This window comes from Agelaius tricolor, unplaced genomic scaffold (assembly GCF_023055355.1).
Source record: "Agelaius tricolor isolate 1412-34295 unplaced genomic scaffold, bAgeTri1.0.p SCAF_2, whole genome shotgun sequence".
In the NCBI taxonomy this organism is placed as follows: Eukaryota; Metazoa; Chordata; class Aves; order Passeriformes; family Icteridae; genus Agelaius; species Agelaius tricolor.
In genome coordinates, this window is record NW_027269262.1 from 62,273,940 (window position 1) to 62,290,808 (window position 16,869).

Genomic DNA, 16,869 nt, shown 5'->3' on the forward strand with positions numbered 1-16,869 from the left:
GGGGCCATTAGAGCGGGATCGTGCATTTGCATCAGTGATAAATCTTGACATGTCAGTGTGCAGCGTCACTACTGGCCCGAGGTCTGCTTGGACTCCTGACTTAGAGATAAGTGATCACAATCATCACACGTGTCACTGTGAGTGGGATTTTAAAGACAAGACAAGAAGAAATGCTGTGAAATAGAAGTGTAAGTAATATTCTAGTTGCACAATTAACTTCTGCAGGAGCAACAAACGATGTTTCCTAAATGAAAAAGGTGTTATATTTAACAGGCAACAACTGTTTCATTTCTTTATTCTAAAATATAGCAGTTGTGTTACACTTGGGGAGTGAAACTTTCATACCCCACATACACAGATCTATAAATAACACTGGGTTTAAAAGAGTCCCATTTTAAAAGGCAGAAAAAGCAGAACCAGCACGGTGAAATTCAACTTCACATTAATAATGACAATGGCCATTGGTTGTGGGTTTGGTTTTGTTTGGTTTTTTTTACTTTTAATTTTGCCCAAAACCTAGGCTTCCTGCTTTCCAAGAACAGTGTCTAAACCTGGAAGTCTACTTTCCCTGGAAACAAAGAATTTGCTTCCTTTGTTTATTTTCACTTGAAGAAACATGCCTACTTATGCCATGTTTGCTAATCATATTTCAAAGAATAATAGAAGTGCCAATTCCGTACAGAAACTATTAATTTTTCTCAATCAGTTTTACCAAAGGTATTACTTTAAAATGTTGTTGACTTTTATTTTTATGAAATGAAAATGTTCTTTTGGTATCTATGTACTGTATTATTTTCACTAACTGGAGGACTCACAATCCAAACAGAAGATTAGCCAAACCCTTTTGGACCAAACCCCCTGAGAACTTTATGGAATTATTCAAACCCAACATTTTTAGGCAGTATTTTTGTGAACATAATTTCTTTTGTTGAATGGAAACAGAAGGGAATGATGAGGTTGTAAATAGGGGCAAACACAGATTTTTACTATGAGCAATTGAACAAATATTTGGAAACATACTTGTTTCTCTCCACATTATCCCATCTGTTAAAGACGTATATATTTAGATTAATTTTTTAGAAAGCAAATGTTACTTTAAAGTTGTACTAAATTCTTGAAGTTCTTAAGACATTCTGTACTCTCCCAATCCTTTCTTAACTATAAAATATCTTTTTGTAGTAATGCACAGTGGCTGTATTCCATTTATTTCGTTGAATATGACAATTCAGTTCAATTACTAGTAGAAGCTAGTGAAATTTGGTTTTGAATTATTTGTTTGGGGACCCCATTTTAATAGATTCTCAAGTACAAGCATCCATTTTTTGGCTTGTTGGTTATTTTTATTGTTTCTTGCCTAAATTAAAGTTATTGTGGTACCTTAAAAGCCAAATAAGATGCATTCTTAATTTAGAAGTTCAAATTTAAATGTATGAATATAGTAAATGTGTTGTCAGAGAGAGTTACTGAGGCCTTTTGATTACAGCAGTGACTGCTAATACTGCTCCTTTTCTCTCAACATAAGTATCTACTTGAACTGATGTTTACAGACAAATTATAGATTTTGTGGATAATCTTTTTTTTTAAATGCACTAATGCTTATGAATTTTTATTCCTTCCATAGTTTATAGATCACTTGATTATCACAGCAAATTTCTTTCTAAACTTATTCACATAGGTGACTGATCACTAAATCTCAGGGTGAAATGTTCTCATTATGAGTATGCTTTTATGGAAAAGTGCCTATGCTCAGCATTTGTTATTATTACATAACGGTTGGAATTTTTTTAGTTAGTTTAACCTGAGGGTATCAATTCAAAATTTTAAGAATCTAATGTCTTCCAGTGCCAGAATAGATCTGTTAGGGATCTCTGTGTATTAAGTTCCTCACAGTATGTGTGGGACAAATAAAAGTGAGCAACAGACCAATCTAGATTTGCCCATTCTACAAGAATGACAAGTACTACAGTAGCAACTTGCCAGATTCAGAGGCCATGGATAATCTGAAAATAATGGGGTACCAGGCACTGTGTGCTGATCATGGATCAGGTAATGTACTCAGCACAAGATGGACTCCACAACTCAGAGGAGGCCATGGAAGACATAGCACACATCTTCAATTTCAATATTCCAGTGCAAAGAGGAATCAAGGAAATGTAGATGTCAGTGATACTTTATAGGAGTACTTGTCAATACAGACAAGTATTGACAAAACTGGAGGAACAGAAGCAGTGACATACCAGGCCATAATGACTTTCAAGGACTTATAACAGCTGAACGTTTAACTGATATCTCCAGATGCTTCAAGAAAAAATGTTACCATAAAAAATTATCACTCATCATGAAGAGCTCTGTCTACATGGAAAAGTTTTCAAAAGTCACCAGTATTCTCCCTAAGATTTGTGTCTGCAGTGTTTGGTTGGTTGGTTGGTTACATTTATACCAAAAAAAAAGGTAGATAAATTTGAGGGCAATGTCAGATCTTGTGTCTGGTAACCAGTGCCATTCTGGTGGATTTCTGAAAGGCCTAGCAAACAGGGGTAGACATTGAACATGTACAAGGTACAGGGTTTTGGAATTCCTTTCTGTCTCTTCTTTAGTACTCTTTCTCCAACATTATAGACCCCTGTTTCACATTTATCCATCAGCCGGTGACACTGGATATTTCACAGAAGGTTCCTGTTCCTTGAATTGCCTGGGAGGAAAATTCTGCTGTCTCTCTGCCTGCTGCATTTCTCACCCAGAAAATTCAAAATGCATTTGGAAAGTGTCTGTGAAAGGTTTTAACTGCCCTGCTAAAGCCTTGAGTGCTGCTTTTTAAAACTATCCATTATGTGGAGGAGGCTGCTCACAATAGCCTGGGAACACAAGACCTGAGCCTGCCTCAGCAGCTGGCTCTCCTTCCTGGCACAGCAGCAGGCTGTCACCGCGCTGTCGGCGGAGCGCAGCTCTCAGCCACCTCATCCCTCTGGGCCTGGGGCACTCAGGACCCCACTGGAAAAAAAACAGGGTTTTACTAGGAGATGCTGATTAATCAAAAATGAACCCTTTCATGGGAAAGCATCTTGTCTGACAAACTTCCAAGGCAACAGAGAAAAATTTGCACTGAAAGTATCCTTCTTTTCTGTTGGATAACTGATAAATGGTAGGTGACAGAATTCCTAAGGCTTGCTTCTTCAAGGGTCTCCCTCTGCTAGGACTGCTGGCTAGCCAGCAACACAGAGGGCTGTACTCCTGACATAAATCTTATTAATATTATGACAGTATTCATTTTAAAAATCAGACTTCAACCATGGGAAATTATAAAAACTATGAATTTTCAACATGAAATAAAAGATTTTTCAACAGAAAAGGAATTCTAGTTTATGCTTGTCTTTGCTCAGTAGGGAGCTAACCTTTCCATGCTTCTTAATCTCTATCGAATTCCTATGATACTGTTGCATCACTTCTCTTTTCCCTTGAGACTAATGATTAAGTAGGTTAGTCAAAACTTGCTGTGTGTACTAAAGGCATACTTCTCAAATTCTACCTAACTTCTCAAATAATGCTCTCCAGTTAGAATGTGGACTCCACAAATTTATTGAAGTTGACTATCAGTTTAATATGTTATCCTTTCAGCTGATTTTTGTCCTCAGAATATGTAGTTAAAGGTTATACATATGATATCTGATATAAAAAACAACTGCTTCCACCATTCTGGGATCACATACAATCATGTAAAGAAAAATTAAATCTAACTGAAGGACTGGTCTATGACTCTAAGTTATACAGTATTCTGATATTGTTCATTTTAAGAAAAGACAACTACACATACATATTTCGGTGGGAAAAATGTACCTTTTGTTAACACATGAGTTATAATTTTCAGTACCTAAACAGCAAATTAATATTGAATTTCATTTTTCTTGTAAACTGAAAAGAGAATAAAAAGAATCAAATTAATCTAATCACCCAACAGTATTTTTTTCACTTTCTCTTTATGTTTAATTTTCAAATGTAATGCTGCTGTTCATGTATCATGTACTGCAGTGTACTAGAAACAGGGGAGAAATAAAACCCGAAGAACTTAATGAAAATGACAAAGCCTAGATTCCTTCTTTCCAGAGAAGGGAACTGCTCATATGTAGGTGAAACCATTATGGGAAATAGGTATTGCTTGTTTTCACTTCACCTTGTAGTTGTCATGTATGCTAGGCATAAAAACAAGAATGATGGAGAGCTTTTGTAACATGTTTGTCTCTGTCGAGAAAATTTACTTGACACATTTTTGCCACACATTTTCTCCCAAGGTGATATCTCTGGGAAAATATTCTTGTTTCTTATAGGATATCTTTCAAAAATACACTGGCTGTGGATAGAACACCACTCCTAAATATTTCTTTTGATGTTTGTGCAAACTCCTAAAGCATCATTCTTTGCTTTAGATAGGACTCTGTGCCATACTTCTTCTTAGTGCTAGTATCAACAGCAGTGTTAGGTCAGTTTTGTTGTCATGATTCATTTTATGCTTGTAATGCACTGTGCTTTGCACTCACGTTGAAAATAACACTTCAACAGCATTTAGCGTAGAACTAACTGTAACACTGGTGGTGTTCTTTATGCTGACTACGAAATTTCTTTATCCCACTGCAAAATACCTTTCTTTGACTTTTATTTAAAGGTCATTTCTCTACTGAAGTACCAGGGCAATATACCTTAATATTAAGTAAACAGTCCCTTTTCATCTCTAACTTCCTTAATTTTTCTTATCTGTACGGGATGCACCATTCAGATAAACCTTTTTAATAATTACAGGTTTGTTTGAGAAATAGATTTTGGCAAATCCCAAATATTAATGTGGAACTTGTAGCGGTCTTTGAGTCTGAGAGAAAGCTTGGAAAGCAAGTGGTTAAAATATTTTGAGGCGGTGATACATGACCCAATGAATCTGGAAAGCCACTGAAGTGATGTTTGTTGATATTTGTCAGATACCACATGGAATTTGTGATTTAACTGTTTGTTGGCTCTTTCTGTGTTGGAGGAGTTCCCACCTCCCTCTGATGCCTGTCACACTGCACAGCTTTTGAGATCTGTTCTTTTCCTCCAGAACTCCCAGCTACAACTATGCACCAAACATGGATAAGCACTGGATTATGCAGTACACAGGGCCCATGCTTCCAATCCACATGGAGTTTACCAACGTCCTGCAGCGCAAGAGACTTCAGACCCTGATGTCAGTTGATGACTCTATGGAAAGAGTGAGTGCAAGAAACTGCTGTGAATACAATCTTGTTAGTCGGTAACAAAATTAAATTAATTAATTCTTTCTTTACCTTCACCAACCACATTCTGGGGAAAGTCATTATACTATGAGGAATTACTCCACTTTTTCCCAGTGGAATTGAATTCTGGTTCTCTGCAACGTGAGGCCAAGCTCCTGGCTTTCTTCTTTCAATTGCTGGGTCAAAAAAACAGTGGGCTTTTTTAAAGGGAAAAGTCACTGTGCCTAGTGTAAAGCCTGGTGTTAACAGAAGATGCATCACCTGTGTGTACACATGGATAGACACAGGTGCACATATGACAACCTCTATTCATTTCACACACTCCATTCACAGTTTGTCCTTCAGTTGAAATCTGGGAACTGGCAAATCACAGCAACTCAGGTGTCAGTCTACAAGTGTTTGCAGAAGTTAGGCAATGCAGTGCACTGCTAATTATAGGTAACATGATACATGAACTATTAGGTTTACTTTGTATGACTTTTTGTTCCAAAATCAAGCACCATGACCAAAGATCTTCCCCTAGAGAGATTTCTTTAAACTTCAATAAAAATTTACAGCTTTTTCCCAAGCCCACAACTGTAAGGAATGAGAAAGTTGTAGACTAGCACAGTAAATCAAATCTTAGTACCTTTTCCCCTAAAGCTGTAGCAGACTTTTTTCACAAGCTGTGTTTGAGTACACAATGAATTTTGGACATACTAAGGCAACTACCCCATCATTGCCATATTTTTTCTATTCTAATTTTCTGGAGCTGTTTAATTGTCCCCTCTGTCAAGTGCAAAATTGAACTGGTAGGTTGATTTTTCACAGCACAGTAAAGGCAAGATGTACAAATGCCAGTCCCCAGAATCTGTGTCAACTGTGTCATTGATGCCCTGTTTGGTCCTGTGTATTTAAGGGTTATAAATGATGGTTATACACGACTCTGCACAAAACATGTTTTGCTACACTTAACTCGGAGTTCTTTCTGTGCTGGGTTGCAGTTACACCAAATGCTTGCAGAGATGGGAGAACTGGAGAATACCTACATTATTTACACTGCTGACCATGGATACCATATTGGGCAGTTCGGACTGGTCAAGGGGAAGTCAATGCCGTATGACTTTGATATTCGAGTTCCTTTCTTTATTCGTGGTCCAAGTGTGGAGCCGGGATCAGTGTACGTTGCCTTATGCCTCTAGCACAGCTGTTGAGCCTAATGTAAAATGTTTCTGAGAACATGTAATTATCACTCTGTCTAGTTTCATTTCATAAAGGATGCTCTATTATTGCAGAGCAATGAGTCTCATAAACAGGCAGCTTTTTCACTTTGCATATTATGAATAAGTTATAATTCAGATGAGAAAACTGTAATGCATAGTCCTGGTAAGGTTAGACTTGGGTTTTGCTTTTAAAAACTATGTGCTCATCTTTACTGCTCACTCTGTCATTTAGCATCATGCCCTCATTATCAGTGAGATAAGAGCAGTGTTGCTGCTGCACCTCCTTGTTTAATCGTGCTTAACTTTTTCTTTGTGATGTCAGTCTGCAGTACTGGCCTATCGTTCTGAGTTGTAGACTTCAAAGGGGGTTTTCTAAACTTAGCACTTCTGTAGAGCTCTACATCTTCAAAGCCCTGATAAGCATTAATTATCATTCTATTTCCAAGAGAATGTGAAGACTTACACATTGAACACATGGCAACTATGACCTTTCCTGTTGATTTGCAGTGTGCCTCAGATAGTTCTGAATATTGATCTTGCTCCAACAATTCTGGATATAGCAGGCCTTGACACACCTCCAGATATGGATGGCAAATCTGTCCTAAAGCTTCTGGACTTGGAGAGACCAGGAAACAGGTGGGTCCCAGGATCCTTTTTTAGCCAGTTCAGAAGCAAACACCTAAGTAAATCAACAGCTGAGTGGAAAAACAGATTCTGTGAAAATGAGTTGTGTCATGGCAACGACCACAGCTTTCCCATTTCAAGAGTGTCTTAAGTAGTAGATCTATAAAATTGCGTGTATATATAAGTGGGGAGTTGTTTTTTTCAAAAATAATTTGCTAACACTTACACAGTGGAGTACTTCAGTGCCAGCAGTAAATGTCATTATTTTCCTTTCAGGTTTCGAACAAACAAGAAGACCAAAATTTGGCGTGACACATTTCTAGTGGAAAGAGGGTAATTATTAGGGGTGAGAGAGTTTTGGGACAGCCTGCCTGCTGGGAGTACTCCCTTGTACATGCTTTACTTTCTGCTTCCTCCTCTTCCTTTTTATGGTCAGAGAAGCAGTAAATTTTGCAAGCAAACTGACAGGCATGACTTTTTTCCTACTTTCCCACCACTGCCTTTGCAATCTACTGTGCTCCCAAATCCCTTTCTCTGAAGAAATTTGAAAGCATGCTTTTCTGGTGATTCTCCTAGCCTCTTTCCCTAACACTGCTTGTTCTCACTTTTGTCATTATCCAAATCATTTTCTTCCCAAATCTCAGCCGATTTTGTATTTTCCATAACGTATTAGAAGCATTCTTCATTTTTGTTCTAGCTAGGACTTATGTGTAATTGAGATTCATGACTATAACTGCTCCTCTCTTTGCTGATAACTCCTTATACCCTCTTACCTTGCCAGTTGTTGCTGTGAAAATTTTCTCTGGGTAAAAACTTTACAGCAATTTCTTTTTGGTATTTTATGACTTTACAGATTATGAAAACGTTGTCTGATGTATTACAAAGCAGTGCATGAAAGACATATCGTAATATGTAAGATACAGCCGAGCTTGTGCTGAGTATAAAAGTCCTGTTGTGTCTTCAGCTGTGTTTGCCAGCCAAGAAAGTATTGCTTCAAAGAGTTTTGCTTTTTGTAAAAACCTACATTTATGTATGAATGGTGCTGAACTGTACCAGTTAGACATATTTTAGCAGCACTTATGTATCTTCTGGCAATTTTCAGCCAGTCACCTGAGGCTTTTTTTCACTATGTGACCTACATCAAAAGTCAGTAACAGAAATGTGGGGATTTTTTTCCCTGAGAAGACATAAGCCTTCAAGTAGCTTCACTGTTCAAGTTAAATTCTTCCTTAGGGCTTAGAACAATGTATCTAAAACACTCCACTTTATTTTTTTTAAGCAAATTTCTACGCAAGAAGGAGGAACCCAACAAAAACACTCAGCAGTCTAATCAACTACCAAAGTACGAGAGAGTAAAAGAACTATGCCAGCAAGCAAGATACCAGACAGCCTGTGAACAACCAGGACAGGTAAGCCACAAGTAACTGCAGTTTTCTAGGTGTCACGGGGAAATACGCATTTTACACTATGGGTCAAAAGAATTTGAAGAGTATGGCTCTGTGAAGGTAACTAAAAGATCACTGTTGTTAATATCTTCAGAGCCAAAGAAAAGCAGACAAATTTCTCTATGCAGTAGTCAAATTCAAGGTGTTGAAGACCCGGTCCTACATTTGCTGTCTTAGTACAGAGCTTATCATAAAACTCCCATGCTCAACCATAACATGAAATGACTACTTTTTCTCTGATCATGTGCATTGATAAATATGCAAGATAGTTCAGTGATAATTGTTAATAAAGGAGAGAATCTTTCTGAGCTGTGAAAGCTTGTACTCACTGGGCTAGCTCAGAATTACCAAAGCAAGCTGGTTATTCCTAAGGTTACACATGAATTCATTTGCTGGGATGAACAACTGAACAGCTTAGTAATCATCATTCTTTAATATTTATTGAAACACTTTTAATAGAAGGGTCTCCTTTCCCAGAAACACTCCCTATTTCAGGTCACTGCAAGGATTCAGGCACTGATACCCATACCCAAGCATCACTTTTTCTTCTTGCAGCCTTAGTGATTTCAGTATAACACCTGACTCTGATACAAAGGTCTAATTGCCTGCTCATAAAACCAGAAATTACTGCACCCCTGACTACTATGCTTACACCTGCATCTCTGCAGTGCACACACAGGAAGAGAGCTAAATTAAGAAAAGTGATTCTGACTCCAAATTCTCTTCAATCCATCCTGAATTAATGCAATATCTATGGTTACATACGAAGATGGATTTACTGGGGAGATGTGCATCCTTCTCATTGACACCACCTCCAACCACGCTGGGGCAGACGCTGGGGGCCCCAGGCAGCGGCTTGTGCCTGCCTTGCCTTCCCTGCAGTCCATCCCCGTCCGCACACACCTCCCCGCAGAAGTGTGAGGTGATTTCTCCCAGGCAGGCGCTTGCGCTTTCCCCTCAGATGTTTGCTCGGAGCGCTGCCGGCAGCCGAGGGCCTGGCTGAGCTCTGGGCCGGCTCTGCGGAGCGGAGCGAGGGCACAAAGGCCTCTCTGTGCCGGGCCGGGCCCGCTCGCTCCGCGCCACCCAGGGTGCCTGGCCCGGGCAGGCCGCGCTCTGCTCGGCCAGCTCGAGAGCCCGCCTGGGGAAAGGCTCCGGCCCTGCCTTGCCCCTTCGCCCCCTGTGGAGTGTAAGGTTACAGCAATTCTCGGTTAATCACAGATTGGACTGGATTAATGTTTCGGCTGTCACATCCTTGCTCGGGTCCTCTGTCACGATTCTTACGTCACACATGCTCCTTAAATGCAGCCACTTTTGAAGGGATATACACAGTATCGCAGTCTCACCCAAGGGCAATGTTTTCAGGAGTTCAAGCACTGCTGTTGTAAACAGAGATTCAATTTGAAAATCTGAATGCTTTATAAAAACTAAAGGAGATCAGTGAAGTAATTTAGACTGTTAGACACTAAGATGTTAAATTTTAAGTAACAAAATATTTTCTTTGCAATTATTTCTTAGATTTTTGCTTCTTATGCCAAAATCCAGGTTTGGAATAACTACTTTTCCACATATGAATAGAAAGGGTTAAGTGTCCTGACTAGACATCACCCCTGAAGCAGTAGGAAACCCTGCTCACAGGCCTGTTCTCAGCCCAGGGCAGTAGACCCTATTGGTGAATCCTATACTGGTGAATCCTGCATTGGTGAATCCAGTTTGATCCATGGGTGAAGGAAGAAGGGCAGCAAGGAGGCTACAAGAGCAATAGTGTTTGTAGTGGGTCTCCCCCCTACAAACTCTCATCGAGGTCTTTTCAATGCTGAAGATGTGTTGGCTGCACAGAGCCCAGCAGCCATCCCTCACAGCTGGATGAAAGACAGGGCTGAGCTGACCTCGAGAACAATTTTTAGACACAGCCATTGGTTTGTACACATCATTTTCTTTAAAAAATAGACCCAGGCTGTCCCTGGTAATTTCAACATCCTGAAGGCTTCCTGCAGGGGTGCTGAAGTTAAATATGCCTATGGAAAACTTCTGTTGGGCAGAGCATCGTGAGGGGTAGAGCATCCACTTCCACTCCATCTGCCCTCATATAGCCCTGGGAAACAAGGCCAGTTTCTCTCTCAAGGACAGACTACCTGTGATGCTCACAGGAAAGCCAGCATAGAATAGGTAAAGTGTGAATTTAAAGACCAACATTGGACTAATATGAACTTCAGGGAGGCATTGCAATGTGAAATAAGAACCTGCAGGATTTTTTCTGTGTAGAGAAGTTCTTCAAATGAAAAAAGTTAGTAGTTAATAAATGTACCTTAGTCATGTGTTCCAATGTGCATTTCTGAGCCATCATAGTTTAATATGAGGTTCCTGCAGCAGATTTGCTCTAGTCATTTTGCACTTCTTAGAAAAGAGAAAATATTGCTGTGCATGAATTAACTTTGTTTTATCTTTTGAGATTTGTTGATTTCAATTACATAGGTGCATATATAGATATATGTTTATAGTTGATTTCAATTACATAGATGCATATATAGAAATAAAATCTTTATTTAAATTATGGTCGTTTATAATACTTCCTACATTTACTCTAATCAGTTGCAGTTAATGTCAGTTAAATTAAAATTACTTTCACAGAATGAGTGATTGCTGACAGATTCTAAAATAGTGAAATTACTGGTCTGTGGGAAGCTGCTGCTAAATGTCTGAAACTAAGAATAAGCATTTGGGGAAATAACACACCACTAAAATCTTGCTCTTAATTTAAATTTACTCTAGTCAATACGTACTTTATTTGAAAAGGAAAACACAAGCAAGCTGAAAAAGAAAAAAAAAATTTCCTGTATTAAAATGAGGTGAGATCCTGAGATCTGCTAGTTCTAAAATCTCCAAGGCTGAGGTACTCAGGATAATACTTGCTTCAGCTTATTTTCTCTTTAAAAGAAAGGAAAATAAAGGAACCTAGCACAATAATTTTTTAATCAAATGTTTCAAAATTATTTTTTTTTTATGGCTAATGTGTATCTGAAAATAGATAAACCTAAAAAGGGGGGGGGGGATTTTGAAAAGAAACTACTAAACATCTGTAAAATATAAATATAAAATACTTTCACTGTTAGTTTTTAATGTATTTAAATTTTCTAGCTCCATTGACATGTTGCATCACTTCCATTGGAGATCACACTGTAGATCACTGTGCCCTTGCTGTTTTTATATAATCCCCTTTATGGGAGGACAGTTTCCAAGCACTCACCCACCTCCTTGGGAACATCTCAGAAGTGAGATGTGCATGGGATGTGTTCACTCCTGAGTTGTGTTCCAGCAGTCACTGACGTGGGTCAGCAGTGAGCCCATGCCAAGGAGAGGAGCTCCTGCTGAGCTGCATTAGCAGGAGCCCTGCTAACAGGTCGTGGGAAGTGAGCAAATGCCTCTCCCTGGTGCCTGTGGGCTGCACCTGGAATGCTGCATCCGGGTTGGGATCTCCAGCAGCAGTGGGACTTTGGTGCGCTGGAGCAAGTCCAGGGGAGGAGCCCAGAGATGGGGTGGAGGTACTGAGAAGGGGCAGAGGTTTGTTTAGCCAGGGAAAGAGAAGGCAAAGGAAGAAGCTAATTGTTTCCTTTGATTAACCGATGGCTAATTAGAGAGAAGACAGACACAGGTATGTCTTGGAGGTGCACAGCAAAAGAGCTATCAGTCAGAGACAAATTGCATCAAGGGAAAGTGTAAAGAGGTGCATGGAAAAAAGTGTTACCACAAATATGATTAAGAACTGGAGCCCAAAGAGGCTGTGGAAAGTCCACTCCAGGATATGTCCAAACCTAATAATGTTGTTGCTTTGAGGAGGAGGATGAACTAAATGATCTCCAGATGTTCCTTCAGTGCATGCTCTTAATATTTACTTGCTTAGTACCTGGCCTTGAGGATTTCATGTTTTCTTCTTCCTCCTCAACTTCATAACTTGGGAAGTGCTGTTAATTTTATGAACTTGTAAGTGAGTTATGGGTCACCTGCTCATGTCATATTTTGGTACAGACCAGATTTCAGCCCCTGCCCTGCCCCAGCTGTTGATCTGTGCTCACCCAAAGCACAGACAGTCCTGTCACATCAGCCGGATTCACTCCCCTGGAAAAGGGAGCAGGAGCTGGTGGGCTCCCTGCTCAGCTTGGGGCTTGGAGAGGGGTAGGCATTTCCTTTGTGTTCCTTCCCCATCTCCACATGAGAGAATGCTCAAGAAATTATGATGGGAACAGGAGGTTTCTTTCATAGTTCATATGCCAAATTTGTCACCAGTTTACATGGTGTAACTTACTGAGGTCACCTGATTGAGCCCAGTTGGTTTAGCAGTGGATGTTGATGGGTTTTAACACTTAAATGGTTTGCAGGGTATTTTAATATTTCATTGATATATATTTACCTTCTCAGTAATAAGCTACACCTTACAGAAATATTGATTCATCTGCAGTGTTCATCTGCAGTGTTCATCTGCAGCATAACCCTGCTTTTGTTTTAATATGGGAAACAGTTGGTTGTCAACTTGTAATAAAGCTTTGTTAATTTTCCAACAGAGCAGAAAAAATAACATGTGAACAAATGTTTCTCTGGATTAATACAACCTTATCATGACACAAATCTCTTCTCAGCTTTCCACTGGAATGACCTGAGACAAGAATATATGTTAGTTCAGGAGGTTTAGAGGCAAGCTGCTCTTAAATCCTCCAGCAGGTTATTTTTCTTGAACTCATTCCATCTTCTCACTCATGAAATTCTTCTGGATACTTAGCAAATATCAAATAAAACCATGTTAACTGTGTTTTCATTTATACTTTTTCTTTCTCTCTTCCCTTACCTAAATGTGTAATTAAGGAGTTGAGTTAATTCATAAGTATTTATTCTTTTTCTCTCCAGTCTGAGTCATAGGAATTTTCCTAAGGCATAATTTTGACTTCTGGGACCTAACACTCTTTCCCAGATCATAGTTACCTTATGAGGTCTGGTGACTGATAGGCTGGATGTCTCCAGTGTACTGCTCAATCCATTATTTATAATCAGTATCAAATCCATAGCCAAATATGCATTTTCATCCTCTTAGAAAAATTACACAAACCACAATCTTTTTTTAAAATTTTCCCAATAGGATAAAACAAAAAAAAAAAAAAAAAGAACCAGCCTCCCAAAATGAGGACTATGAAGCACTGGGTTTAAAATTTCAGCTCTTAGATTGGATGACTCAGCAGTGAAACCCAGACATGGGTCTGTTTATTTTATGGGCATACATCTCCTACCATCTGCTCGACACTACCTGCCAGTTTGTGAACAGCAAAGGTCCGAAACTTGTAAAGATCCATGGCCTTCTGCCAGCTCCAATGAGCACTGACAGTGGGCAGAGCAGGAAAACACATCGTGCTGCCCATGTTGGTGTGGCACGCACGCACATGAGCTCACAGTGTGCTAGACAGGTACAACGTTGCAGTTGCACCTTCCCTGTGCCCTCTTTTCATGAGTCTCAGCCTTAGAAATGCATAATATTGAGTTTCCTCTTGAGGAACTCTATCCCAAAACTACCCTGAGGAAATAATGTTTCATTTGGAGAAAATGCCTGAAGACTGTACAGTGAGATTTTAGTTAGATTAGGTCTCAGTGTATTTTACCGTGATCTGAGGTTTTACGGGTAGTCGCTGGAGACATGTTGCTGAATCCAAACATCAGCTTTGTGGTAAATGTGCAAGATTCTTCTGGCTCTGATCCAAAAAGCATGTTTTGTAGCCTGTGCTCCTATTTCTCACGTATTTTTCACCCTCTAAAAACCTAGCATAAGAATTTAATTTTATTATTGATATTCATATTTATCAAATTATCATATCAGCATTCAGTCAAAAGAATATCTATTTGCCATACTGAAAGAACACTTTCCATCAATCAGCTCACAGATAATATTGTAAAGGAAATTAGAATGGGGCTTATTAGGTGTAGTCTGGTTTGGCTCGAGTATCTATGTTCTCATAAAATAAATATCACAGACCATACATTTGTATAGGTCAGCTTTATGACCAGCTGCAGAGTATGAATAAAAACACATACATTGGTAAGAGCTAGCCAGAAGTGTCAGATGGCTGGCCAGCCACTGACAGCCAGACCCTGAGCACCCACTAAAACCCAACTAAAATTATGCTATGGCATATTAACATCACTCATGGATTCTCCAGATTCCAGAACAACCTCCTGATACTTGCGGGAGTCAAAAAGCACTTGCTGGTCAACCTGTTTTATCAGAGCATTGATTCAAAGCTGTCTCTTCTTTGCCATCTCCCCATTGATACCATCTTTTCTTTAGTAATAATTCAGTGGAGTATCTATGCACAGGCTTAACTGGAAGCACATGTGTTTGGGACCAGTTATGTGCCTAAAACTAAGTGCATACTTCATGCACTTAGTGAACAGCCCTTGTAGCTATTCCTCACTTTAGACCCTGCAGAGTCATCCCTCACAGTTGACAGAAACATGCCTGCAATTTAGGTGCTCAAGAATTCATAGGAATTGCCAGAAATTATGATACCTCTAGTTAAAATACCACTCTGTTTATGAGTTGAAACCAAATATGAAGATAAGTTCCTTTATCTGTAAAAATAATCTTTCAAGGCATGGAATTTCATATTTCAGCCTAAATAGTTCACATTTCAGCCTAAATATTTAAGTTTTTATCAAACAAAGAGCAGCTCTTCCCAGATTTGACAATTCTTTAAATTCAAGCAATTCTTAATTGGACATATGAAGTCTATCCTGGATAAAATCCAGAGATATTCCAGGAAGATTACTGGATTCACTGGTTTCATCTCTTTCAATGCACAACTGTGTTCAACATTTTCACTATCATCTTACTGGTGTTCTCTAACAGAAAGACCTTTTTGGTGGAGTGGCACAGTTTTTAACAAAGCAAATTCTTTAAACCTCTATTAAAGTAACTCTCTGTACCAAAAATGTCTAGACAGAAAACACAGTTTATGCAAGAATTATTTTTAACACTTGCTGTAGTACTCCTTTGAGGTTATCTTTTTGCAGTTTCCATTTTAAAGTATCCAGTGAAATGGGATATAAGCTAAGTCCTCTGCAAGTTAAATGTATATCACATAATAGTAACAGATTATTATTGGTATTACTATTTTTAGCTAAAGGATTAAATTTATCCTTTTCATTAGCTCCTATTTGTTTGCACCTGATAGTGGATGTTTATTGGATAACAACAGAAGTCTCTTGATGTTGAGCTACAGACAAGTTAATAGATTTGGTAGAGAATGCTATGCAGGAGAAATATTTGCTGTCTTGACCCAGGTGCCTACATTTCTAGAGCTGACAATGCAGTTCATGCATATTTTATAACTAGAGAACTGCTATAACTGTGACACTTAAAATCAATCTTGCCTATACAGCAAGAATGCAAAATTTTGTAGTCTGTAAAATTCCTGGGCAATTTTCTCTTTCTTTCTTTTCATAAGTTTATGATGTAGCTCAGAATTGCTAATTTTTATATAGCTATTTCTGTTATCTAGTGATTAATTCCTTCATTCCTTTTTTCCTCCAATTCCGTCCCTGTGCCTTTCTCTAAAAATATTTCTAAAGCCTGTCATACATTTCTGCCCATCAGTTCTTGTAGGACAAACTTCTTCCCTATCTGTTGAACCACGACCATTGTGTTTTTTAGGAACATTTCTCAGAGGCTAAGGCTGTATGTAAATAACTGCCTTTGAATATATTCATGTTGTCAGACTCTGGAGCATGATCCAACAGAAAGTGGTTCATTTATGAGAAAGTGGTGCGAAACTTGGGATCTGCCATTACAGGCTGTATCTACTCAGCTCTAAAATGGAGGAGGAGATTTTTTTTCCCACAAAAATGCAGCAATTCCAAATTCCCTGAGTGAACCTGGCAAACCATCCCTGTTAAACAGCTGCACTCGTGTGCAATGCTGAAGTACTGCTGAGATGAAACAACACAGATTAGTATTTCCAGGGGCATTGAGGAGCCTTGGTCAGGACCAGGGTTCAGTTCTGCTCTATGGGAATGCGCAGAGGACATGACCTTAACCAGCAAACATTTCTCAGTATTCAGGTCCAGTTCAGCAGAAATGAACTGCTGCTGCTCTGTACTGTTTACCATAGACAACTAATTACAGGGCACTTTTCAATATGTTGTGTGACACAGCCTCTTCTAATGGCCCAGAGAAAGCAAAAGCAAGACAGCTCTGATTGCAGTAGCACAGCCCTGAACCAGACTCCTTTTCCAGCATTATCACATCAAGTCCCCTGGCACTCCCCCAGGTCTGGTTGCTGCTAATGAAGGAAAATGGTGCACACA

The 16,869-nt window shown here is 39.1% G+C and overlaps 1 protein-coding gene across 11 annotated transcripts in view; it reads left to right on the forward strand.

Annotated features, from left to right (window-relative positions):
- Window positions 1-16,869, forward strand: part of SULF1 (sulfatase 1) — a 148,771-nt gene that overhangs the window by 110,020 nt on the left and 21,882 nt on the right. For all 11 annotated transcript variants that reach the window (XM_071420776.1, XM_071420783.1, XM_071420766.1 and 8 more), the window contains 5 exons: window positions 5,084-5,234; window positions 6,242-6,417; window positions 6,968-7,096; window positions 7,361-7,417; window positions 8,364-8,493. In XM_071420776.1, coding sequence (XP_071276877.1) covers window positions 5,084-5,234; window positions 6,242-6,417; window positions 6,968-7,096; window positions 7,361-7,417; window positions 8,364-8,493 — 643 coding nt within the window. The remainder of the gene's footprint in view (window positions 1-5,083; window positions 5,235-6,241; window positions 6,418-6,967; window positions 7,097-7,360; window positions 7,418-8,363; window positions 8,494-16,869) is intronic.